At 43.3% G+C, this 27,102-nt stretch overlaps 1 protein-coding gene across 1 annotated transcript in view; it reads left to right on the top strand.

Annotated features, from left to right (window-relative positions):
* Positions 1-27,102, top strand: part of Osbpl1a (oxysterol binding protein like 1A) — a 185,926-nt gene that overhangs the window by 148,590 nt on the left and 10,234 nt on the right. The window contains 4 exon segments of the mRNA XM_038331129.2: positions 8,335-8,410; positions 21,224-21,358; positions 23,280-23,377; positions 25,517-25,699. Of these exon segments, the coding sequence (XP_038187057.1) occupies positions 8,335-8,410; positions 21,224-21,358; positions 23,280-23,377; positions 25,517-25,699 (492 nt within the window).

A 27,102-nucleotide genomic window follows, 5' to 3' on the forward strand; every position in this document is an offset into this window, starting at 1 on the left:
GTAGCAGAAGGAATACTATACCGCCTACGGGTTTGCCCCTTGTAGCTTGCTCAGCCTGCTTTTGTATACCATCTAGAATCACCTGTCCAGGTATGGCATCATCCAAAATTGGCTGAGCCCTCCCACATCAACCATTAATCAAGAGAATATTCTCCATTCCTTCTGTCCCATTGATGTTCATGTCTGTTTATATGCCAGGACATGCTCCTTTGTTACTGTGACTGCTTTTTCTTCTTTTTTTTTCTAAAAAAATATTATTTATAATCTTTGAAGGTGTATACATGTATCTATGTGTCTTGGTGTCTATCCCTACTCCCCTCTTTTTATTTAGGATGTTCCATCTTAGTTACTTTTCTATTGTTGTGCTAAGACGCCATTATTAAGGCAGCTTATAAAAGAAAGTGTTAAATTTAGGCTTGCAGTTTCAGAGGGTTAGAGTCCATGATGACAAAGCAAAAACACAGAAGCAGGAAGAGCTAAGAGCTCACATCTTGATCTGTAAATAGGCAGAGAGAGACACACTGAGAATGGAGGAAGCATCCAGTGACACACCTTGTCTAACAAAGTTACACATCCTCATCCTTCCCAATTTCCCAATTAGTTCCACCAATGGGGGACCGAGCATTCAAACATAGCAACCTATGGAAGCCATTCTGATTCTACCATAGCCCTTAGTACAACTCTCTACCAACTTATTGTGCCCCCTTACACTTTATATAAATTCACCATTGGGTCCAATTATTGTTGCTCATATGTGCCTGGTATGGGGCCAACTACTGGGGTATGGGCAACCTACTGGTGATCTCCAAGGATAAATGGATCTCCCTTTCCCAGGTGACCGGTACCCATGACTTGTTGGCAGGGATGGGACCATGTGGGTCCTTTCCCCACCCCATGCTGGAATTTTGGTTGTCATGATTTTATAGGTGACTATAGCTGTTGTGAGCTCATGTGTGGCATGGTTATATCATGTTTAGGAGATAGCCTTCCACAGCACTGCCCCTCAGTGTTCTTTGTGCCCATTCATCTGTGTGTCCACTGAACCTGGGGGTCAACAAGGCTAATACAGATGTGCCATTTATGGCTGAGCATTTGGTCCCTTATTCTCAGCATGTGGGCAGTTATGTCAAAATGGATGGCCCAAGTAGAGAGCAATGTAAGTGGGTTCAAAGGTAAATATTTAGAATGCAGTTTGACAATGGGGACATTTAACAGAAAAGCTACAGTAGGTTCTGTTTTAGGCCTGTGACTCCTCAACCATGGGTTTTTGACTAGGCTTGCAGTATAAGATACAAATGCTACCCTTTGTAGCTCGCCTCAGGTTCAGTCAGAAAGTGGTTGTGGAACAGTCATGCCTGGCAGGTCCGTATGATAAGGTGCAGAATCCAGTGCTAGGTAAGACCATTGGTGTCTGTATTTTCTTACCCAGCAGCCTGTGCCTTCTAGCACAGTGAAACTAGTCAACAGGAAGAGATTTCCTGGTCGGCTCATGATTGATTTCTCTGTGTCCTGCAACCAAAAAATGTATCGTGTCTTCAGCAATAGGGTTTTACCAAACAGTTTTAGTGAGCAACTAAGAGCAGGGCCATAGCCTGGGTGGCTCTGGGACCTCTCTGAACAGTGTCTTGTATGAAGGTAACCCATAGCCAGAGTGAGGTTTTCATGTACTAATCCTTGTCTTCTGGGAGCAAAATTGCTCACTCCTGGGGCAGTACTTTTGTTTAAACTCCTTTTGTTTAAATTATGGTTTTAATTTGCTTAAAAACTAGTGATTTCTCTAAGACTTCTTCATAAATCCTTAGTTTTGCTTGACCCATCAAATAACCCATTGTTTCCCAACACCCTTGCTATGATCCCCAAATAAACCTTTGGTTCCCAGTATACCCCTCCAAATATTCCACCTTATCTTCCATCCTTTTCTATTTTGTTTGTGTGACTTTCTGTTGACCTGTTTGATTTATTGAATCTATCATTTCCTTCATTTTGGTTTTCATAAGTATTTCTAGTCCCATTTTTTATCCTGTGTTGATTTCAATATTTAATTTGTCATTGTATTCTAATTCATTTCTTTGAACATACTTACTATTTCGAATTCTTTAACCTTGAATTTTTTCTAGATTTTTGTCATTTGATGCCATTATTCTGGGATTGGTAGTTTGGGGAGAACACAAGTTTGTCTTGGTCTTTACATGCCATTTTATTCTTTGTATTGGGACTTGTACATCAGGAACTAAGTCACTGATTTTGTTTGTTTCTGTTTTTTTTATTTCTTTTTAATCAGGAATGTTTGCAGCATCACGAAGGGACTAGATTTGTAGTGTGTCTGAGATGTCGTTTTCCTCAGCTTGGCTGGTGTGCAGGGTGCCCAACTATCCCAGTTCTTCCCTGAGTATAAAATATCAACCACATCAATAGACACTGTCTAGGGTTAACCCTTTCCTTAACTGTCTCTAGCGTTTCTTTCCTCGGATTTCTTCTGTGACTCGTTTTCTCTTTCTGTCTTCTCTATTTAATATCCTGGACCACTGTCTGACTTTGGCTTCATCTGTGTATGGATCAAACTATTTCTGGCTTGGCCAAATAAGATGAATTGTACAGCAATGTACTCTTGAATTGGGAGATTTGCTAAAGCTCCTAGTGAGCCAGTAGCAAGAGTGCTGTATAACTGGTTCTGTCCCAGGTGTGTGCTCATATACTCAATTGAAAAAACACTCTGACTGGAGTGCGCTGACATTTGACATGGGGTGTGTTTATTGCCCCCTGGGAATTAGGGGATGGACTTGAATGGAGGGCACTCCCAGTGCCTCTGTTCTGGTCAAAGCATAGTTTTGCCTGTCTTGCTTTATCATCATTATTATCATCTTGATGGTGCTGTGTACTTAACATGGTGGCCCATTGGACACAAACAAGAGGCCAGTGGGGTGTCTGCAAATAGATGAATCTCTGAGTTTTGTGAATTTTCAAGGCCTGGTGTGTGGGGTTTCTCTTAGGTTTTTGGCTGTCCGAGTATGGGTCAAAGCCTGGAAGTGTTTCTCTTTGGGTTTCGGCTGTCTGAGTATGGGTCAAAGGTAGGAGGTGGTTTGCAGACCCTAGCCCAGTTTTTCCTATAGTGATTTGTGAAGCTAGCATTACTTAGTTGGAACTCATTTGGTTCAATTTGGACTCTGTCTGAAGAGTGTTGACCAGGGGGACTATGGTGGGACAAGTATCGACAGTACCATTACAAAGATAATACAAGTGAGGTGACTTCTCATTCAGAATCCAAATACTGTGTTGTTGTACGGGCAGTCATAATGTCATCTGTATGGTCCAGAACTGAGCCAGGCAGAACACTGTCAGCCCCTGGTACAGGGTGTTTTCTTCTTAGACTGTGGGATAATAACCCTCAGATGGACTCAGGGAGGAGAATAGCCTGTCTGTGCTCACTGCTGAGCCATTCTGACTCCTGCCTTGAGCTAACACCACTACCCAGTAATACAGGGACTACTCTATCTTTTTTTTTCTTTTGTCTCCTAATAGAAAGTTTAAAATAGGGAAGTTTTTCTCAATACAAATATTTTTAACTTAATCTACCTCCATCCTTTCTTCGATCTTCTTCCCTCTGTCCTTTGGCACTGCAGATGTAGCATTTTCTTGAGCAGGTTGTGAGCTGTTCTTTTGTTCTTGTTGACTTTGGACTCTTGAATAGTTTGTCTTCCAGCATAAGCTTAAGATGTGACGACCGGTGTGACAGCTGCTGTGCCCTGGTGGCTTTAGCGCTGTTGAATGTGGCTCGTGTGGCTAAGGCATGGGGCTGACTTCTTCCGTGTTCACTAGTGTTCACTGCAAGGAAGCAGCAGGCGTTTTCCACTGTACAGCTTTGCTTTCTCCTAGCTACATTTGACTTCTGGCTAATAGCAGAGTTGATATTCTGTGAGTGTAAAGTGCCTGCATTTAAAGACAGTGTGTGAACTGTGTGCATTAATTCATGTTAAAATGATATTTAGTTGTAGCACTTTCTTACAGTGTTAACTTGCTCATGGCAATGGCAGAATCTCTGGCAAGACCTCACTAGGTCAAGATACTTGGCATTCAAGCACAGGTGGAGGGAGGCTCACTGCAGCCTCACCCATAGCTGGACAGCCCTTGGCAGCTGATGTGCTGAGGGAGGGAGAGTCAGTTTTCTGTAGGGATATGGCTTCTATTTGCTTGACCTCCTTCCCATAGGTGACTTACACTCACACACGTTTGGGCAGCACTGTTTTTGGACTTGGAATTATTTGGAGGTGGGCATAAAGTTGGAAGGGAGAACATGGCGGGGGTATTCCCAGAGGAGTTGGACGGTGGATATAATCAAAATACATTGTATGTGTGTATGATATTCCCAATGAATAAATTTTAAAAAGTTTTACATAAAACTTGATGGAAGGTTTATTTGGTTCTTAGTTCCGTAGGACTCAGTCTTTGGTCCTCGGTTCCCCTGATTATGGGTCTTTCCTGGTGGTAGGAGACTCGGGACAGGACTGGCTTTGCCTTCGAAAGCATGTCCCACTGCCTTCTTCCTCCAGCAAAGAGCTCTCCTCCTAAACATCCACAAGAAGAAGTTGCTGGCTGGGAACCAGGTGTTCGGCAGAAGAGATTGGGGAGCATTTCATAATCGCCTCCCCACCCCGCCCAATAATGACTAAAATTAGTTTGCTTCTTTCCTTTTCATTTGATTAGCCTGGGTCTTGCTACATTTGAAATTATGCATACTGTTCTCTCTGTGTTCGTCTAGCAGGGATGGCTGCATACCCTTGGCATCATTGACATTGGGCAGGTCACTCTGTGGAGTCAGTCTTGCTCTCTTGTAGCCTGTCCAGCACTCCTGGTCATGCCTTATGCAGCCTCTGCCAGAAACCTTTCCTCAGATGGACAGACTCCCTCCCTTTCAGGTCAACTGCCCCAATTTCTGCTTGCACCTGTAGTTAATTCCTTTTGCCTTGGGTGCACAGAAAACCAAACACGTTCTGGAAGAAAAAATGTCTACTAGCAGACTTAAACAATGCAGAGTTTATTCAGCAAACACTTCTACTGTGCTGGGCACCATTTTAAGCATCTACCATGGCAGTGGATTAAAACCCAGACTCCTGGGACCTTCCATCCTGATTGATCAAAGTCACGTGTGCTGTGATTACAATTAACAAATAAAGAAACTGCGTTGGCCTGTTGACAGAACTTAGGTAGGGGGGGAAGACAGAACTGAATCCTGGGAGAAAGAAGGGCAGAGTCAGAGAGAGACACCATGGAGCTGCCAGAGATAGACGCTGGGAATTTTACTCAGTAAGTCACTGCCATGTGGCAATATACAGAATACTAGAAATGAGTTAAATTAACATAAGAGTTAGCCAATAAGAAGTTAGAGCTAATGGGCCAAGCAGTGTTTTAATGAAAAAAAAAAATAGATTATTCAGGTGTCACATGATCAGTGCTGTGGAAAAGGTTGTAAGAGACAGGTCAGGGAGGGTGGGATAGTAGGGGTTTTGCAAGGGTGGTTTTATACCTGTCACTCCACATGCTATACTCCCAGACCCCTTCTGTGCTGCTCCCCTCACTTCCTACTTCCTGTGTTCTTTCAGAACACCTATTTCCTCTGCTACTGGGTAGACATGTTTTCTAGACAGTTTTCTTGGGCTCTGGTTAGTCCTCCTACATAGCAGTGTTAAAGACTGTTGAAATGGCTTTAGATCTGGGTCCCAGTCTGTGTGCCTCTTGGGGCTATTTTGGCTGTGTGCCTCCTTGCACATTCTGCCGTTGCACCTGTCCTCCTGGCAGCTCTGCAGCCTTAGATCATGGTCAGCAGCTTTGAGGTCATTGCTGATGCAAGACTTCTGCACAGCATCTATTCCAGTAGGCCAGTATTCCTCTCAATATTTCTGACCAGTTGATAACACAGTGTGGGCTGAATCAGGTTTGCACCTGGCTCTACATTGGCCCACTTAAGAAAGCAACAGTCTGTATAATAAGTGTTCACCATTCATAATTCCTTCCACCTCTGCTTTCTAGTTTTGTTTGGATTAGATATCATTGCTAATGATTTGGATTTCTTGTAAATAAGTAATTAGTACATTTTTGCAAAATACCAATGAAGGAAAAGTAGAGGATATTCCAAGTGTGATTCCTGGTAGCAAGACTGTGGCAATTTCTAAATGGTTATTACCAAGAATGAGGTCTTTATCTTCTGTTTTTAAAAAGTGCATCTGACTGCCAGGTGGTGGTACACACTTGTAATCCCAGCACTACAGAGGCAGAAAGATTGAAAGTTCAAGGCTAGCCAGGATCCTGTACATAGAGTTTGAAGCCAGCCTTGGCTACATAACAAACCTGTCACAAACACATATCTCCAAGGCATTTGTTGTCTGTATTGCCTCTGTCTAATCTTCAGCCAGAACAGTAGGATATGCCTATACATTTAATGTAAGCACTTGTTGGGAGTGATCCCTGCCCTCCCTCAGTCTGTATGAAGCATACCTCAGGATTACAATCAGCAAGGCCTTAACTACATTTCAAATAACCTGCTTCATGGACAGGAGAGGGAAGGAATTGCTTATGTACATGGCTAACACCATATTATAAATTCTTATGGGAGACAGTATTAGGGATCTGGGCTCCTGGGATGTGTTGTCCGTGTCAGAGACTGGTAGTCTTGGAGACTGGGGGATATAGTTTAAATACTGGCTGTGGCCCCCGCTTTAGCATATTGGCTGATTGATGACTCTGCCAAATGGGTAGCACATGTTCCTGACAAGAAAGATCTAGAAGAATTTCACCATAAAGGTTTTGAACTGATACTTGCTTCAAAACTGAAAATCCAATTACAGTTCAAATTGATGTAGGGGCTCTTTAGATGATAATGGTTTTGTTGGGTATTTTGGGTTTTGTTGGTAGTTGTGGTTTTCTTTGTAAATTTATTTTCTATGCATAGGTGTTTTGCTTGAATGCATGTCAGCGCACCATGTGCATGCCTGGCACCTGCAGAGGCCAGAAGAGAGTGCAGATTCCTTAGAACTGGAGTCATGGATGGTTGTGAGCCACCATGTGGGTGCTGGGAATGGAACACAGGTCCTCTGGAAGAGTAGCCAGTGCTCTTTACTGCTGAGCTTTCTCTCCAGTCCTTGCTTTGTTTTTGGAGACACAATTCCCTCTCTGTTCGTTATCCTTTGGCCTCGTTGTCTCCATGCTAGGACTATACGCATGTGTTATAATACCTTCTTTGATTGTTATATGTGAATATCTCTTAGAAAGCAGCTAGGAAGCTGACACCCCTTGTCACCTCAGTGAACCTGCTGTAGAACGCTGAACTGGCAGACCCTTGCTCTCCCTTATCATAGGACTGTTCTACTCTGTGTGGGAGGGTTTGGACCCCTGCTATGGACAGCACTGTCCATCTTGCTGCTTCCAGAGCTCTGCAGAGGCCTTCCAATAGATGGGGGTTCCTCCGTTTCTTTCCGTGTCTGTGCCTTCAGAAGGTTTGAACGTATGATACAGAGCTTTAGCTTTCTGTTGGAGGAGCTGCTTTTTGGTTCCCAGCTGCTCAGCCCTGAAATAATCACACAGAAGCTATACTATTTAAAACACTGCTTGGCCCATTAACTCAAGCTTCTTATTGGCTAACTCTTACATATTAATTTAACCCATTTCCATTAATCTGTGTATCACCACGAGGTCATGGCCTGCTAGCAAAGTTTCAGTGTGTCTGTCTCCAGTGGCGGCTCCATGGCTTCTCTCTGACTCTGCCTCCTTTCTCCCAGCTTTCAGCTAAGTTTTCGCCACCTAGCTCTGTTCCCCTGGAGCTCTGCTCTAGGCCCAAAGCAGTTCCTTATTAACCAGTGATATTCACAGCATACAGAGGAGAATCCCGTATCAGCTTCCCTTTCCATTTTGATCATTTGTTTGCATTTCTCCATTAATTTTCTAAGGAGCTTTAGGATGGCATTTTGTCTCCTGCAGTTAGAATATGGTGGTTTATTGGATCACAGTATAGCTGGTAGGGTTTGAGTCAGGTAACAGAAGCAGATATGCTAGCACACGAAAGAACATATGGGGGTTCTTTAGAGGGGAGGTGATCTGGCCTTGTCCCAAGGACCAGAAAAGATGAGAGCATGGCATTCACTGCAGTGCTGAATACAGAGGGCCTGTTGATCTGCCCGGAACTTACCAGGGGTCAAAGCAGCAGTGAGCCGGTGTATGGCCCTGATTTTTCCTGTCGGTGACAACGCACAGTTTTGCACTGCATGCCTGTACGTGGGTCAGTGACAGCACGCTCTTCTTTCCAGTGTCATCGGCATTAAAATGAATCATTTTTATATTTTCCAGAACAAGCCTGCCTTCACCCATGTTCTCCAGAAACGATTTCAGCATCTGGAGCATCCTCAGAAAATGCATTGGGATGGTGAGTCAGCTCTGCTTCCTCTCTGAGTTGAGTGGCTGCCTGTTTGATTGCGTATCCTTAAAAAGGGGATCTTGAAAAAACAACATGGGAGTGTGGCCTACCTGTTGTCAGAATACCCGTGAGAGTAAGAAATTTAGCCTTCCACTAGGTTTTTCTGGAAGAATCTGGATCTCTTTTCATACTATTTAAAGGGGCTTTAATGTGACTTTTGGATAAGAAAATGCTTTTCTTTTGCAGCATGCCGAATCTGTATTTCTCTATATGTCACCTTCGAGGTTCTCTACAAGAACAGAGCCACTACGTCAATTCTTACTTTGCTTGGAGCTCTGCAGAGCCGTCTTCTGGTTCTGACTCTGTCAGTGTGGTGTGGTGGATTATGGATTGTGCCTCTGCTGCATTGTCAGGGCATGGGGTGGGGTGGGCTAATCTGGGTGAGCGAGGACAGTGGCAGAATTTCCTCTCACTGGTCAGTTCTGCCACCTGATGCTAGCCTAGAGGTCTCTTCCTAGTGTAATCTTCCACCACGAAGAATGATGATAATTGAATAACATGGATGTCAAGGTGCCAAGAATTCAACCTGAGTGAATGCTGCATTAGGATGTTCAGCCCTTCTGCCCACCCCCAGGTTCTCCTAGTGCTCCTTTGCTCTGAGATTGGGCACCATCAACAGAGACTTCCTCAGTGCCGCTTCCCAGGAGCTCATCCCAGAAAAATCCAGTTTAAACCAGTCTTCTGAATCCTGCACAGAGAATGATCCAGTTGAGCTTTGGGAAACTGGAGTTTGATCTCAGTCCTGCCAACCCTTACTGTGAGACTGGTCAGGTGCTCGCCCCCTGTGCCATGCTGCCTCCTGCATCAAATCCAGTCACTAGCTCATGCTAGGTCATAGGTATGTCTAGATGTTTGCTAGATTAGCACGGTGCTCAATGCATAGTAGTCCTCGTGTCGGTAGCAATACCAACTGAGAGTTGGTGTGTGTTTCAAATTTCCTTCAGTCATATTAGGATTTAAGACAGGAAGCATATATGGAAAATAATACATTTAAATAAGATGGTGATTATACACCCAGTAAGCTGTGGGCTAATACAAGTCATTTGTTACTGACTTTAATATTCTCTTTATAACTGAGGATTCAAGACAAACATTTGTTTTCTGTGAAGTCAGTATTTTTCAGACCTTCAAACAATGTGTTTATCTTGTCATCTAACATGTAGCTGTGAGTCTGCATGTGCTCCTAAAATGAAACCAATTTCACAAGAGAATAATTATCATTACCACAGTGATTTTTTTAATATTAAAGCAATACTGATTTCAACTCATTGGACTGACTTCATAACTTACTGATAAATCAGAACCCATGGTTGAATAAGGCCGGTCTGTGCTCCTCTAGGACCAGTACCACGTCTGCCTTAAGACTGTGCATTCTTCTTCCTGAGCATTGTGGAAGATGCAGCTTTTCTCTGTCTCTTGTCTCAGCAGATGTCAGGTGCCATGGTGGTGTCATTGTGTGGTAAATGTTTGCAGAGATAACCATCAATATGACTGTCTTTAGAAGTTGCTGTCTACATTAGAACTTAACCTTCCTGAGTTAGGAGATGGCTCCATCATGTTAGATCAAGCCTGTCTTTGTTCTCTTGAGAACATGACTATGCTTTTATTTTTAGGTACAGTGCTATGTGTGCAAATAAACACTTCAATGAATCGTAAGTAAAATAAAACAAATACAGCTGTGTGGCTTGGTAGAGCCCCATAGAGTGTTTTGAAACTTGTCTTAGGCCTGACTGACTGAAGCATGGGCAGAGGGCTGCAGAATTTGGGGGTGGCCCTGCTGACATGGTAGATTATTAATGTGAGTGTAAGTGATGTCAGCCGCATGTGACTGTTCTTGAGGTGGGACTGTGGAAGGACTGCCTCTCCTAGGCAGCAGGAAGAGTCAGGAGGTGGAAGTGTTGGGCATCAACAGAGGTGGAAATCAAGATATTGTGGCAGAGTACTGTAAATGGTATCACCATGGTGAAATTGTGCTTCTTATATAACTCACTAATATATACCTATTACACCCTGCCCCCCAACCATCAAGACTTAGAAAACAGTAGTATTCTTATGTTTTGATACCTTTAAAGAATTTTAAAATATCCTTTACTTCATGCCCATGATTTTATAATAGTTAGTGCCAATTGGAGTTTGAAAACCCAGGTGCATGTCTTCTGCTGTCCTAGTTCTACCCTGAGCATTGTGGAATCTCTTAATATGGTAGTAAGATTTTGGTTGGTTGGTTGGATTCATAGGATCTTGGTATGCAACCTACTCTGGATTTGAAGTCTGAATGCTCCTGCCTCAGCCTCCCAAGTACTGGGATTACAAACATTCACCATCATGCCTGAATTAGAAGTTTTAAAAATAACAGAGAAAATGTGACCCTCAATCCTGACTGATCTATTTACACTGTCCGTGAGCATTGGTCAGACTGACAGTGTGTAGGTGCCCCTGGCTTCGGCCATCTGAATTCTGGTTAATGGCATGCTGATACAGTGATGTGTGATGTAATTAGAAATATGACATTTAGAACTCACAGGAGTCAGAGGGGAACAGGCTTATGCAACTTGGAGTCCAGCCTGGTCTGATAGTGAGTTCCAGGCCAGCCAGGGTCACAGTGAAACCCTCAAAAACTAAAACAAGACTCATGGAGAAACTTATCTGCTAGGGATGGTGGCGTCTGATTTTGTGACCCTAAGACAGTCCCTGTGTTCTCCTTTCAGGTCCCCCATAGCTAGGCAATCTAACTGCAGCAAGAGTTCACTCTCTCTGCCTTCTCTGCCCTCAGCACACCATATTTTGCTTTGTTTCTAAATGTGAGAATCTCACATTTCTCACGCCTGTGAAGCTATTCTTTTCCTTTCCTTTGTCTCACACAGGCTTTTGTTACCAAATATCAGATTACATTCCATGAAATAAACACTTTATATAACTAGAATCTGATATAAATCTCTTTGTGATTAAAGCTTTCATTAAGCCTGTCCGGCTTGCCAGCACTCCTGTGGCCCTGGCTGTCGGAAACCTTTGCTCTATTGTCTTTTCCCGGAGGTCTCTTTACCCTGTGCCCCTTCCCCTGTCCCTGGTTGCTGAGGCTTTGTCAGGAGGGCCATCTACAGTTCAGCTTGGGTGTTCCTGCTCACAGCCTACAGAGGAGCACGTGGACCAGGGCAAAGACCCCTTGCACTCGGAGTGGGCCTCCTAACCCTGTGTGCATTCCCCTTGGTGGCAGCGTCACTGTAAGAGATGACAAAGGTCTGGTTTATGATGAATGCTGACTTAAAATAAAGTTTATTATTTTTTCATATGTTTTACATGCTGACCACAGTTTCCCCTCCCTCCTATCTTCTTGTTCCCCACCACCACCTTCCTTGTATCCACCCCAATCCACTCCTCCTCTCCTATGAATGCTGACTTTTATAAATGAAAGTTCTGTAGCACTCTGAAAGGTTCTATTGAATTTTCTACCACAGACATGTGCTTGCTGTTACTATATTTTTTGATTAAGTACATAATCAAGGTGCTTTTGAATAGTTCAGAAATGTAATGTTCCATTTCCTCTTATACTTTGTATTTCTTACTTTATTTCCCACAAAATAACTAACTTATATCTCTGTATTTTATTGATTACTTTGTACTTCACTATCACAAAATGTGTCTAAAGTGAATGTTACGATAACCATAAACTTTAGTGCCAAAAGTTTCTTTGTGTCATTATTATAAATAGTATATCAGTGATATTTCTAAAATATTAGCATAAATGTAGGATACTATTTGTGTATGAATGAGATGACCTTGTTGCAGTTAGATTAATCATGATAATGAGCAGCCATCTCCAGCTGCAAAAATGACAGTGAATTTTTGCTGCTTTATTAGACATCAAGAATAAGAAACTCTTTGCATATCAATAGACAGATGGGAGTAGGAGTTTGTGAGATTTTTAATGTCTAGGATTGTCATTCAGTTCTTTGTCCCTTAGCTATGTGCCAAAAATTAGAGTGCATTATCAAAAATAATTTGTTATGATCTATAAGCTGACAAATCAAGTAGGACTTTTATTGTTTTTAAAAACAGAACTTTGGAAGCCTTACAGAGGATTTTGCTTCCTTTTGTGACAGCCACAGGTCTCGTGGTTTGGGGGAAACACTGTGAGAGACTTTCTGGGGCTCACCCATCCGCACTCACACAGTTCTTTGACCACGCACTACTGCACACCACGCCCCTCAGCTAGGGACTGTGCAGCTCCAGAGTGACTTCTGACCAGCTCTTGTTGGAGATACCCTTTAGAAGGGATTCAGAAAACTCCCTCTATCCTAAAATACTTTCGCCAAGATAGTGTTTTTGGATGAAATGTTTTTGTGTTACCTTGAGCCTTGAGATATGTGTTGGAACTTTTCTACATGGTGGCAAGTTTCCTGATAGAGGCAGGAGGGAGAAAAGATGCATTCGCCTTCCTGTTATGTGGGCTTTAGTCAAAGGGTGACTGGCCCCATGCCATGAGGCAGAGTGTCCTTGTGGTTGGAGGGAATGGCAGAAGAGGCTACTCATTCAGGGAAGCCAGAAAACAGAGATGGGAAGGGGCCAGGGACAAGACAACCTTCAAAGGACACACTCCAGCGACCTGCTTCCTTCAGCCCGGTGTCATATCTCAGCACATCTCAAGTGCTGCCACCAGGTTTGGAATCTGTCAGTGAAGTCAGAATCTTTATGTCCTTGTCACCTCTGGTTGATTGTATTGACTTGCCAGTGACCAAGTCTTCAACACAGAGCCCATAACTACTTTCCTCAAAACTACATGTTTACTTCACTAGGTAGAAAGCTAGGGAAAGTTGGGAGCTTGCCACACCTGATGTTACTAATACTGCCTCAAGAGCAGAAGCACAAAGTAGTAAACGTAGTTTGACATCACTACCACTGTCAGAGAATCATAATCCACAATCAGGGTATCTCAAACAAGAGCTGGTCAGAAGTCACTCTGGAGCTGCACAGTCCCTAGCTGAGGGGCGTGGTGTGCAGTGGTGCGTGGTGAGGGCTGCTCCTTGGATTGAAACTCTTGAGGGCTTTCACACAGACAAAAATAATGTTTCCAGTGATTAAGGATGGAAGGTGTATTCACAGTAACTCCCAGTGGAGGGAGGGTGTGTCTTCTTGTATTGTGATGTTTGGAGTGATAAGCACAGCAGTGGAACTTAGCCTGGCGCTGCCCCAAGGGAAACATGTCACGTGAAAGCTGCCGGGTTGGCGTTTGCAGGCAGGCTTCCCTCCCTTCCACGTGTCCTCCTAACACTTGCCCAGCCAGCTCATAGCACCTCCTAGCTCACAAACCATGCAGCAGTCACTTAAGTTTTGTTCTTTTTCCCTGGCGCTCTTCTTGTATTTTCTTTTGTAACCGAAGACTGTTCTTTTGTTTCCCAGCCACCCAGACCGGAATAATCACACAGAAACTATATTAATTACAACACTGTTTGGCCTGTTAGCTCAAGTTTTTAATTAACTAACTCTTACATCTTAAATTAACCCATTTTTATTATTTTATATTTTACCATGAGGCTCACGGTTTATTTTGTTACTTCTTACTTTTTAGGCGGCTACGTGGTGTCTCCTTGACTCTGCCTATTCTCTCTCTGTATCTCTTCCAGCCTGCTATATTTTGCTCTGCCATAGGCCAAATCAGCTTTATTCATTAACAAATAAAAGCATCACATGCAGAGAAGGACTCCCCACATCATTCTTTCCCTGTTGATAGTCTCAAGGTGCCCCGTGCAATTGGTGCAGCACAGAGACATGTGTTGCTTTCTATCTGTGTCTGGGTTCATATCTTCCCTGTGCCATCACATGACTGTGAGGATGGAGGTTAGGCAGCTAGAGCTGTCACCAGAATGGCAGTCTTTCCCAGAGCGGGTTTCAGTGTTCTAGCTGCTCAGGGTGCTGCCGATCATGTATTCAAAGGACAAGAACATCTCAGCTAATCTACTAGACACATGACCAATTTCTTGACAGGAGTGAGGGACTCACTGACTGGCACTAGATTAGAATATGGCAGTTGGCCCTCCAAGGTCTTAAATGTAAGGAATATTGATTGCCACCCTCTTTGCAGCTGTGGGAACTAAAGGTAGCCTGGAGGAAGGATCCAGAGCCAGCTTCATCTTATATCTTCCTTCCTCCTAAGGAACAGCCCAAAGTGCTGCCACCCCTTGATTATTCAGGAAGAGCCCAGAGGCCCATGGAATACTCGGGTCATAGCATGACTTATGAGAAAAACTGGGTAGACAGACTCACCCGAACACCCAAGTTTTCTCTTGATAACTCACGTCTTAGCCATTTGCACATTTAGATACTAAGATGGTAGACTTCATGTTTAGAAAATATTTTTCATTTCAGCCATGCTCAAACTTGGCCTTGCTTGTCAGTGGTTTGAACCATGCCAGAAGAGGAGATGGCCTTCCTTCTTTGTCTCTCTTTACACCTTTTCCACTGGAGAGCAATTCCAATTAGGAGTTTCTTCAATTGCATCATTGCTTGCTATTAATTTGCATGGATAATTTTTTTTTTTTTTTTTTGGTTTTTCGAGACAGGGTTTCCCTGTAGTTTCTAGAGCCTGTCCTGGAACTAGCTCTTGTAGACCAGGCTGGCCTCGAACTCAGAGATCCGCCTGCCTCTGCCTCCCGAGTGCTGGGATTAAAGGCGTGCGCCACCGCTGCCCAGCTTTGCATGGATAAATTTAAACTTTGTTTTATCCAGGTCACAAGGTAGAGTTGCTCAGAATAAATATTTAATTTTTCCAGCTGATGGCAGTCCGGCGATAAAAGTCTTCCAGCTAATGTTTCTTTCTGAAACTTGAACTTTGGAATACGTATTTTCCTATTACTGGGGCATACACACATGCTAATTTGTTAACAATAGCTAGGGTATGCCACTACCAGGTTTGCTGGATTAAAAGGAACAACATATTTCAATTACCAAGGACTAGGAGGGGCAGAGGGGAAATGCACATTGTGTCATTGTTTTTTTATTATCTACTTGGGGCCCTGTAACTTTTAGAAACCAAAATGACTGTAAGATTATTTTTAATTAATAACAGACAATGGAGGAAATAAAGCAGCCAGTTGGTAGCTCCTTCTTAATCTCTTATGTGGCCAAGATGGTTGGCTTTTCCTTTTCTTGAACATTTACATTCTGCGTTCTTGTAATAAAGCTGTGTTTAAATTGCTCTATATTACAGGTTTTTTTCAAAGAACTTTGTATAACTTGGAGAACTTTTAGTTACCAGGATGCAATCTGACCATTAATCTAGTGGTAAACTCATTTGTCTCCTGTGAATTCACAGCCCACTCCTGAAGAAAAGCATTGGCAGCCAGTGTGGAGCAGCCCATGGCTAGTAGACACACCATTATTTCTTGATTTTTTCCTGTATAGACACATGGAGAAACAGCAACGCACACATTGTTGCTTAGAGTGGATGTCACCAAGACAGGATTCCTAGTAATAGCAAGTCAAGCCCCCGGGGAAGCACTGCCACACACCCCCACCCCAGTAATCTGTTTATTCAGTGAAAAATTCCTAGTCCCTGTGTTTTTTCCAGTGGAGGTAGATCTAGAGTTGAACTTAACAGGTAAAGCTAATCTTCATTGTTTTAATAAATAAATCTTTAAATTCCTTTAAGATAAATATGTTATTCACAAAGCAGGAAGTGTGCTGACCTGGAAATAGCCTGTCCTTATCACATTCTTTGCAGTGGTCCTGACATTGCTGTTAGGAGTGCGGATCCTCCGCTGACGTGGGAGAACCTGTACTCTCAGGCCTTTTAGGTTTTTAGCCATGAACTGTGCTGCCGTCCAGGCAGATGACTTCTGGTACCCTGCATGAATCACTGAGAGCCTGTGTGCATTGCTACTGATTGTCCTAGTAATTTTGAGCCTTTCTGGCTTACCTAGTAAGTCTGGCCCACTTGTGAGTATTTTATATGAATTAGTTCATGTACTATTTTCAAACCCTATGAGGAGTGCAGTGACTCTTGTCCCACTTTGGGATGAAAGGTTAGTCTTGTTCATGCTATATAAGAACAAGTTCAGGCCTGTGATCTAGATGGGGACTTTTTCCTTGGAGCTAATTTTTCCCATTGTTTGTGTGTGTGTGTGTGTGTGTGTGTGTGATCACGTGTGTGTGGGTGTGGGTGTGTGTCTGTGAACATGTGGAGAGGCCAGAGAGAGCATCTAGTAATCTTCTCTTAACACTGTGCTCTTAATCCTGAGGGAAGAATCTCGTTCCCTGAATCAAAAAAAAAGTTTTTGTTTATGTATGTGTATATATGAACATATGTGCATTTGTGGGACTGTTTTTTGTTTATTTGTATGTGTGTATGCTCACATGCGTATTTATGAAACTCTGCTTGTTACAGGGTGCTGGGGTCTGAACTGCAGTCCTCATGATTAAGCAGCAAGTATTAATCATGGGTCATCTTCCCAGCACTGCCATCTTTAAGTGGCATTAAATACAGACACAATGGTGTACTTTCTTCACTACCACCTATCACAGAACTCTTCTTGCACATTTGTTCTTCATGGACGGGCTCTGTGGGAGCCTTCTCAGCTTGGTCGATCACCTTCCTGGACCTGGGGGGAGTTGGGAGGACCTTGGTCTTAGCATAGAGTGGGGAACCCTGATGGCTCCTTGGCCTTGAGAGGGAGGGAGGGGAGGTATGGGTGGAGGGGAGGGGAGGGAAGGGGGAGAAGGAGGGGAGAGAAAGGGGAGAAGGAGGGGAGGGAGGGGGGAGGAGGAGGGAAGGAGATGGAAATTTTTAAATATAAAAAAAAAATAAACCATGAGAAAAAAAAAAAAAAAGAAAGTATTAGGGAATGAGGAAGGACCAAAAGCGGGTAACCAACATGAATTATGGAAGAGAATGGAGAACTAAATCCTTTTGTAGTTCTAATTTTGTCGTGGGTTGTTTGTTTGGGTGATGGATAAATGCTTAAGAATATTCTTGATAATGAAAGAATGGCTTCTCTGACTGTATAGAATCTCATTGGCATGGGTAGACTTTGGGTCTGGTTAATTTTGGTGTGTGATGTTTATTTTATTTGCAAGTTATTTTAATAATAAAGTTTTTAAAATAAAAAAACATGAAAAAAAAAAAAAACACTAGCTACCAGTTGCCCTTCCCTGGGCCCTGGCAGCACCACTCTGTCTGCTCAGTCCCCGTTGTTGCAACAGTTGTCTTTGGATGTAGGTGCGGACTGTGGAGAGCACTTGCTGTGCTCGTCCTTCGACCACCTCCATCACTGCTCTCCCTTGTCAGTGAGGGTTGTGAGGCGGATCAGCCTCTGGGCTATGGCATCATTAGCTTCTATCCCCTTTGCTTTGGACTTGAGATGTATGTATGTATGGATGGATATGTATATATATTTGATTTTGAAATTAAAATGTAATTATAGAATTTCCCCCTTTCCTGTCCTCCATTCCCTACCATGCACCCTCACCCCTTGTTCTCAAATTCATGGCCTCTGTTTATCACATCTCATGTTCTACTCCTGATGGGAAGAGCAGTATCTATTTAGTTTAAGACGTGTGCTGAGCACTCAATCAACAGCTTTCAGAGTTCAGCAGAAACACGTGCAATATTTACTTCCTGCAAGGTTGTGCCAAACATTACACACAAAACACAAAGGTTACACACAAAAACAGGAGGGTTGCACATAAAAACATGAAGAAAGTAATGCGTGCTAGCGTTCCATGAATGAAATGAATGAATTTAACCTGCTACAGCAGAGAAAACTTGAGTAGGGAAAAATATTCTTGGGACTGGAGAGGTGGCTCAGCAGCACTGTCTGCTCATGCAGAGGACATGAGATTGGCTCCTAGTTCCTTCATGGTGGCTCAAAACCATCCTTAACTCCAATTGCAGAGGACCTGATGTCCTCTTCAGGCTCTGTGGGCCCCAAGAATGCATGTAGTACATATGCATACACACAAGCAAAACAATACATGTACATGTAAGAAAAACAATACATGCACATATTTAAAATATACTATTAGCACTTTTATTCCTTAGGTTTGCTTCATAATTTTATGTGTGATCTTATTGTGTTTTTACTAATATTTATTTTCACTTATTTATGGTCAAATGTAGAGTAATTAGCTATTAATTAATTGCATATGTTTATATTTGCATATTTGTATTTCAGTATTTAATTTTATGTGAGTAAAATATATTTTCAGTGTAACAATTCAAATAAATTATATTATTTCCATATGGACAAGAGAAAATATTTAAGATTCCTACATTACCAACTGAAGACAACCATTGTTACCTTCTAGGTGTTCCAGTCTTGTAGTATGTGTCTGTACAGATATATACGTAACAAAATTTTAGTACAGTTTTGGGTGTTTTGTTTTATTTGTGTTTGTTTGGGTTTTTGAGACAGGGTTTCTCTGCGTAGCTCAGGCTGTCCTGGAACTTGCTCTGTAGACCAGGCTGGCCTTGAACTCACAGAGATCTGCCTGCCTCTGCCTCATGAGTTCTGGGATTAAAGGCATGTGCCACCACAAATTGTGTTTATTTTAATGTTGCTTTGTGTCTTATTTATTCAGAATCTAACTTTTTTCTGATAGAGAAAAACAATGACAACTTTTGGAGTATAAATAATTGATAACTACTCAAAGTAATATATGGTTTTTCAAGGCAGAGTTTCTCTGTGTAACTTTGGATCCTGTTATGAAACTTACATGTAGACCCTCAAACTTACAGAGATCTGCCTGCCTCTGCTTAGTGAGTGCTGGGATTAAGGCATGCGCTACCACTGCCCGGCTTGTCTGGTATTTTCTATAATGCTTATTCTTCTATTGGGGATAGCATAGTCTTGTTATAGGTGATGGTAATCGTGTGTTTTCTATCAAAACCAGAAAGGTAATTTTCTCAGATATGATTAATTAAAGTCTGCTTTTCAAACTTTATTTCTTAAATATTTCATTTTTTAGACCATTTTTGGTTTGTATAAAAATTGTTGAAGTTCTAAGAGTTGGCAAAGCTGTCTGTTGGTGTATCTGCAGCGTGTACTATGGTTGGTATCCCTCACTAGAATAGTGCCTTTGGTACACTTAATGGACACGCCTTGCTCCCCAGCTTTAGCTGAAATGGCTTTGTTCCTGGCTGTTGTATGCTCCTGTCCCAACTCTGAGTTGATGCCCTATGCTCCACATCCTGTATACCATCCCTCTTAGAGCCAGCCACCTGCTGGCCTTCATACTGTTCTTGTGGTAGTTGTGAGAGAGAGAGGAGGAAGGAGTGATGGGGAGGGAGGAGAGAGAAGTAAAGAACATTTCTAAGTGGAAGAGAAAAGAGAGGCCTGGTACATGTTAGTTAAAAGACGCCTTTGTTGTCCTATTGTCTGTGACTTATTGCAGTGGTGACTCTGCGTTGAATGAGATCTTGTCTATGTATAGCTGAACCTTCTCCCTCTTCTCCCTAGTAAGGCAACAGGAATGTTCTCTTTGATGTGTTGAGCTGCTTCTTGCCTAGTCTACATTTTCTGGCTGTTTTAACTGCACTTCATAGCAGTGTTGTGAAGTCCCTGTATAATTTTAATTGTGTGGGCCAGTAAGAGGCAGATGAGGGAAGAGCTAGAGTTGAGGCTGGCGGCAGTCATCCTGGATTACACCCAGGGCTGTCCACCTGGCCAGCTGGATCCGGCCGGATCCCCAAGGGAAACATTCTAGAATACTAAGTTTGTTGCTTTTAATGGCATTTTGAAAGTACCTGTGATGACACTATCTGGCAGTGCATGTAAACGGAGGTGAAGGTGGTGCATCCATGTCAGAGAGCCCTGTCCAGTTTGAGTGGGCAGAGGGGGTCTAAATCATCTTATAAACAGATATCCTTCTGAGGTGATATACTCAGAAAAGTACTATCAACCAAAATGGCCTTGAGTTTCTTTTAGACATTTTAGACATTATCCATAAAGATGTTTATGACTGATCCCTAGTCCACTGGGACTAGGAGAACGCAAGAGCCAGCTAGATAGTTTGCTGGGTTAAGGCACCTGCTGTAAAACAGGACAACCTGTTGATCCCAGGACCCACATGGTGGGAGGAGAGAACTGACTTTTCCCTCCTCATGTGCTCTGTGGACACACACATCAGCACATACATCCCCACGTGATAAATACATCTAATAATAAGTTGGGGGTTTTGAGATGAACTTAGGTGTATTGTGGCCTTGAGTTTGTCTGCGCTAACATTGATCCATGACTCCACCCCAGCCCCCAGCTGGTCAGTAGTCCATGAAAAGGGTTGGCAGGGAAATTTTCAGAAGGTTGGCCTTGCCAGAGAGACAAAAAAACAACTGGAAAGTTGCTTGTTAGTGGCTTGCTTGACAGTTTCTGATGGGGCCTTGTTTGCTTATGCGATAACCCTAGATGTCAGGGCCACTTCTGTCCCCCTGTTAGCTTTTCAACACCAATGTGAAGATGGTTTTGTGCCACCATCACCTGTACCCACTTCTCGTGCTGCTCTGCGGTAGACTTACCACTGCCATCCACTCATGCTTGCATTATGTTGGGCATTCTGTGAAGCCAAGAAGAATGTTTGGTTTGTATTTTCTTGAATTGCTAGATACTCCGTAATGTAAGATATTTGTAAAGATTTTTGAAGCTGAACTGGTTTTAATTCCATTCTTGAGTTGGGCTTTTCTGTTTCTTCTTTTTCAGGAACACTGTGTAAAGAGCAGCAGACACATTTACTGTTTGTAAATTGATAAAAACAGGTTCCATTTCTTCCTCACAGGAGCTGTCTAAGATCACAATGCCGGTCATATTCAATGAGCCATTGAGCTTCCTACAGCGGCTCACTGAGTACATGGAACACACTTACCTCATCCACAAAGCCAGCTCCTTTGCCGACCCAGTGGAAAGGATGCAGGTATGTGGCAGTGACCCTTGGGAGAAATGTATGCCTCAGACACTTGTTTCTCACCTCCTCCCCAGCCCACTCACCAACACAGATACTCACACATATACAGGCTCTGACATACATGCTCACACACAGGTCTGTCTACTGGTGTGAAGTCCCGCTGGGGATAGGATATTCTCAGAGCTTCAGAGTCTTTTGCATTCAGTCCCCCTGGCCATCCTTTGGGGATTATAACTAGTGAAGACTGAAGGAGATTTCAAGAACCACAGAAGAGTCACATAAGCACACCTGGCTATGGGAAGCTCTTCCCCCGTCTTCAGATTAGAAGGTATCATGTGCTGATGAGGAAATTGACATTTCTTTTTTTTTTTTAATTTTTATTAAAAATTTCCGCCTCCTCCCCGCCTCCCATTTACCTCCCCCTCCACTCACCCTCCCTCTCCTGTCCCAAGAGCAGCAAGCGTTCCCTGCCCTGTGGGAAGACCAAGTTCCTCCCCCCTCCATCCAGGTCCAGGAAGGTGAGCATCCAAACAGACTAGGCCCCCCCAAAGCCAGTATTCGTAGTAGGATCCAAATCCAGTGTCATTGTCCTTGGCTTCTCAGCAGCCCTCATTGTCCACCATGTTCAGGGAGTCCGGTTTTATCCCATACTTTTTCAGTCCCAGTCCAGCTGGCCTTGGTGAGCTCAGAATAGATCAGCCCCACCATCTCAGTGGATGGGAGCACCCCTCGCAGATTTCAAACTTTATTAAGGATCTTCTCAAAAAGATGACTATAGTTACAGACGCATGTTTATGCTGTATTATGCTCCAGTATGCCTGTTCATAAACACTCAAGTAACAAGAAGTTGAACTTTTTAGTTTTCAAAATTAAAGATATTTGTGTGTTATTAGACGGATGTTAAGACACAGGCCAAGTACAATAGATAATATGCTTCTCCAGACAAAACAGTGTCTGTTCTTTCATTCCTATAAATGGTATTTAACTTCTTTGGTGTCTTATCCAGGGTTTCTGATGCTGTGATAAAACACCATGCCCATAAGAATCTTGGAAAGGGAAGGGTTTATTTCAGCTTACAGTTCCACATCACAGTCCTTCACTAGGGGAAGTCATGGCTTGTTCAGCCTGCTTCCTTGTAGGACCCAAGAGCATAGCCCAAGGGTGGCACCACCCACAGTTGGCTGAGCCCTCCTGATCAATCCTCATCAAGCATATGCAGCCCAGGCTGGCCCATAGGCCAGTCTGGTAGGCACAGTTTGTCAGTTACATTGTTTAGTTTTGCATCTCTTTTTCTCAATCCTAAATGTAAAATTGGTGTCCATAGGCTGCACATTCACGGACTCAACCAGCCTCAGGCGCACTGTGTAAAAACAAGAACTACACCTTTAACTGAATATGCAGTCTTTTTCTTTGCTATCATTCCCCGAAGGAAATAACAGTCTTTTACATTGTCTTAGCTATTATAAACAACTAGAAATATACAGTATATACAAGAGGGTGTGTGTAAGTTAAGAGCAGGCGCTGTGCCATTTTCCAAGGCTTGAGTGTGCACAGACTGACACCTGGGGTGTATGCTAGAACCAGTTCCTCTTAGCGACAACTGGGACTTAAAGTTTTAAAAACTTTTACATATTAGAAGTTTTTAGAATTTACAGATTATTAGGGCTTTTACATATAAAACTTCAACATATTAGAAGTAACTAGCTTGAAGAGTTTGAAAGTCCTTGGCACAGTTGGAGTCGTGTGTGCCTGAGAAGAACACTGTGGGAAGAGATGGGGCTTCTGTCGGGGTGGATGAGCTCCTGCAGTAGCTCTAGAAAGCCGGATTAAGAACCACACTGATTGAGCTGCTTGCTGTCTTCTGTACGGCTTTGGCTCCAGAGAGAGGGTCTGGCTGTTAATTCTTGTGCAATGCTCTGCTCTGTTCCAGTGTGTAGCTGCATTTGCTGTGTCTGCTGTTGCTTCTCAGTGGGAGCGTACTGGAAAGCCCTTCAACCCACTTCTGGGAGAGACTTATGAATTAGTTCGGTGAGGTCTTTCATGCCATGCTAGATGGCTTGTTGAATGTGCATGACTTAAATGATTTTTTTCAATGAAGGAAAATGGATATTTTTGAGTTTCCCTAAACAATTTTTTTGTGTGTGACTGGAACACATTAATTATTTTGATGTCAGTGTCTGGGAAAATAGATATGCAGTGAACCATCATAAAACACAATTGCAAGGTTTCAGTGTTCTTGATCTTCTAGAATTAACTAGCTTCCTTTTTTAGGTAGGTCACATGACACCATCAGGGTTTTAGGGTTTCTATTGCTGTGATAGAAAACTATGACCAAAACCAGCTCTGGGAGGAAAGAGTTTATTTCACTCACAGTTTCATATCGCTGCTCATCTTTAAAAGCAGTGAGGACAGGAACTCACACAGGGCAGGAACCCAGAGGCAGGAGCTGCTTGTGGGCTTGCTCCCTATGGCTTGCTAGCCTGCTTTCTTACAGGGCCCAAGATCACAGCCCAAAGATGGCACCACCCACAATGGACTGGGCAGCCCTGTCAGTCACTAATTAAGAAAATGCCCTAAAGGCTTGCAACCTAATCTTATGGAGGCATTTTCTTAATTGAGGCTCCCTCCTTTCAGAGGTACAAAACTAGCCAACACATCAGGGCATAAACTCAAGACAGGAGCCCAGAGGCAGGAACTGACACAGATGGCAGAGGGTGTGGTTTCCTGGTCTGTCTGCTAATCCTGCTTTCCTACCCTATCCAGGACCACCTCCCCCGGGGCAGCACTGCCAGCAGTCAGGCAGGCAGGGGCTCCCACATCAGTCATTCATCAAGAAACTGTCCTACATGCTTGCTATAGACCAATGGGTTTGTGTCTAGTTGAGAAAAACCAGCCAGCACACTAGGAATAGTGGTGCATATAATCCTAACACTCAGGAGGCAGAGGCAAATGGATCTCTGTGAGTTCAGGCTAGCTTAGTCTATATAGTTCAGACCAGCCAGGGTTATATACTGAGATATTGTCCCCCCCACTCCCTCCATATGTATGTATGTGTGTATACACACACACACGCATATAAAATCATGGCATATTAATATGTGGTAACTGTAGGATTCCTGCACTAGCTTGTTTGTGATTTATTGTGTAACTAGAGGACATCATTTGACTTCATCTTTTGTGTCTTCCTCCTTAGCACCTGTTTTGATCATATTTATCCATCCTGTAGATACTGTAAATAGAAATGCCACATTTTTCTAGCTCATATAAAAGGAATGATGTTTTAAATCTGATGAATAATTGTAATTGTAAGCCCCCTGAGGTATGAATGGCCAGGTCCTGTCCCCAGACTATCTGTCACCTGCCAGCTGCTATATCCTACAGATCAGGCCACAGAATCCCACCAATCCCGGGCCACCCTGGAAAGCTCTTCCTCCTCCTCCAAGCCCTATATAAAGCCTGCTTCTGCTCACTTTGCTATTTCCCTTTCTAGCAGAGGCAGCCACCCTCCTGTGTTCTTCTCAGTCAGTCTCTTGTGAGGTTTGTTGTGCCATGTGACTTTGTGGCATTCCTTGGTTCTTGCCCCTTAGAGCCATAACACTAGCAGTAGCAGTCATTGTTCTCATTACTGCCACCAAAGTACAGGAGCTCGTGAAGGAGGAGGAGCTTGCTTTGCCTTATAGCTGGAGAGGATACAGGAAGGGCATGGCAGGGAAGGCTTAGCTGGAGGAGTGTGTGAAGCTGTTCTATTGTGTCTGCAGTCAGGAAGCAAAGAGCAGAAGGGTTCCTTGCTATCAAACCTCCCAACCAGCCTCCAGTGATTCACCCCATTAAGGCTCCACCTCCTAAAGGTCCCACAGCCTTCCAACACAGCACCAGCAGCCGGGGACCAAGGTTTCAAAACTACGCACAGCCATGATGTTTGTGTAAATCACCCAATTCATATGAATGTTCTATATTTTAATATGATAAGTAAGCAGCTAGCTCCAACAGCATGAAACAAAAAGTAGCTCAGGTTATGTTTGTGTTGTTCCTCGTGTTAGGTTGTACTGTAATAAGGATGATAATAAAAATTATTTTTCTTCATTGAACATTTTCTTAAATATTTTAACACATACAGTGACAGTTAATTGCAGCGATGCATTTGTTCTTTTTTGTTTTAATCTTAAGAGATGACCTTGGATTTAGACTCATCTCAGAACAGGTCAGCCATCACCCCCCAATCAGTGCATTCCACGCAGAAGGGCTAAACAATGATTTCATCTTCCATGGCTCAATTTACCCCAAACTGAAGTTCTGGGGGAAGAGTGTTGAAGCAGAACCTAAAGGAACGATCACCTTGGAGCTTTTAGAGTAAGTACAGGAAAACCACTCTGTCTTGTGTCTGCACATGCTCAGGCAGTCCATGCTGTTGTAGCCGGGAACAAAAAAGACACAGCATTCATGAGTGCTCACTGCTGCCCAAGTGAAAAACTTCACAAAGCATGGGAGTGGCCACTGTCAAGGAGGCCGGACCAGCCATTAGATAGGATTAACTCTTTGGCAGCTTACAAAACTAGTGTCTGGATGCCATGGTGCCCAAGCTTTGTCTAAAGGATCCTTCTAAATTAATTCACCCTGAAAAGTGATAGTTGTGTGACATGTTGGACATTAGGCTGTTTGGGAGCTCTCTTCTGCAGGGTTAGCTTTAAAGGCTAAAGCATTTCTAAGTAAGCTCACATCTACTTCCCTCTCCCACCTGCTGACTGGAACTAGAATCCCTGGGCAGGAGTCACAAAGCAACATCCTGGGACTGTGAACAGTAAGGACAACAGACTGGGAGAAAAGTCAAGTTTTGCAGTAAGATTCCTGGTTTTATATTTTCCTCCATGCTAAGAGTCTGAGCAGCAAATTACAAAATGTCATTAGAAGCAAACAGAAGAGGTTCCAAAAGAAACCCTCTTGTCTTTCCTTAGAGATCCCTGAAGGAACCCCTGAGAGACATAAAGACTATTGAAAATATGACTTGGGTTTCCTCGTAGTCCTTTCCCAAATTGAATGCTCAGGCCTCTGATTCTCTTCTATAATAGCTGCTGCTACTTCAGTTATAGTATCTGCAACTGAGAAAACACTCAGCAGCCACAGGATCTGGATGAAGGAATGAGAACAATTGGTATAGGCCCAGAAGCTCAAACCCCAGTTTAAGGGTAGAGATGGTATCCTGAAACACAAATGTGTGGTGGGGAGGGATGCCACTCCTCTCCTAAACCAAGCTTCGTGACCTTCCCCCCCAGATGGTGCACCAAAGGCACTGAGATCTATGGCTGGAGGCCCAGATCCCTGCATAGCAGCTGCGGGATGCATCTGAGGAGCATTACAAAGACTTTGGTAATTGTAGTGACAGAATCAGGGCCCACAGGAAGAGGGTCGGGACTTATGGCCTGACATTATGTTAATTGCCTCCAATCAAAACCAAAGTCAGTATTCTCTAGATTTCAAGAGGACAGCAAATCTCATAAAACTCAAGTATCCTGAATATAATTTAGAATATTTGGCTTTACTAAGAAACTGGAAAAAAAAACAAAAACCTCAACTCCCAGTGAAAGGGCAGTCAGCAGCCTCCAAGCCCACAATGACCCAGAGTCAGTGCCAGTCTACTGCTGAAGATAAAGGTGACCAGAACCGGCTATTCTACATGCAAGTAGTCGGACGTTTTAGTACCAAAACATGTAGCAAGGGGAATGCAGTGACCAGGACGTGCTCAGAGCAGCATGAAG

This window comes from Arvicola amphibius, chromosome 5 (genome assembly GCF_903992535.2).
Source record: "Arvicola amphibius chromosome 5, mArvAmp1.2, whole genome shotgun sequence".
NCBI classification, from domain to species: domain Eukaryota; kingdom Metazoa; phylum Chordata; class Mammalia; order Rodentia; family Cricetidae; genus Arvicola; species Arvicola amphibius.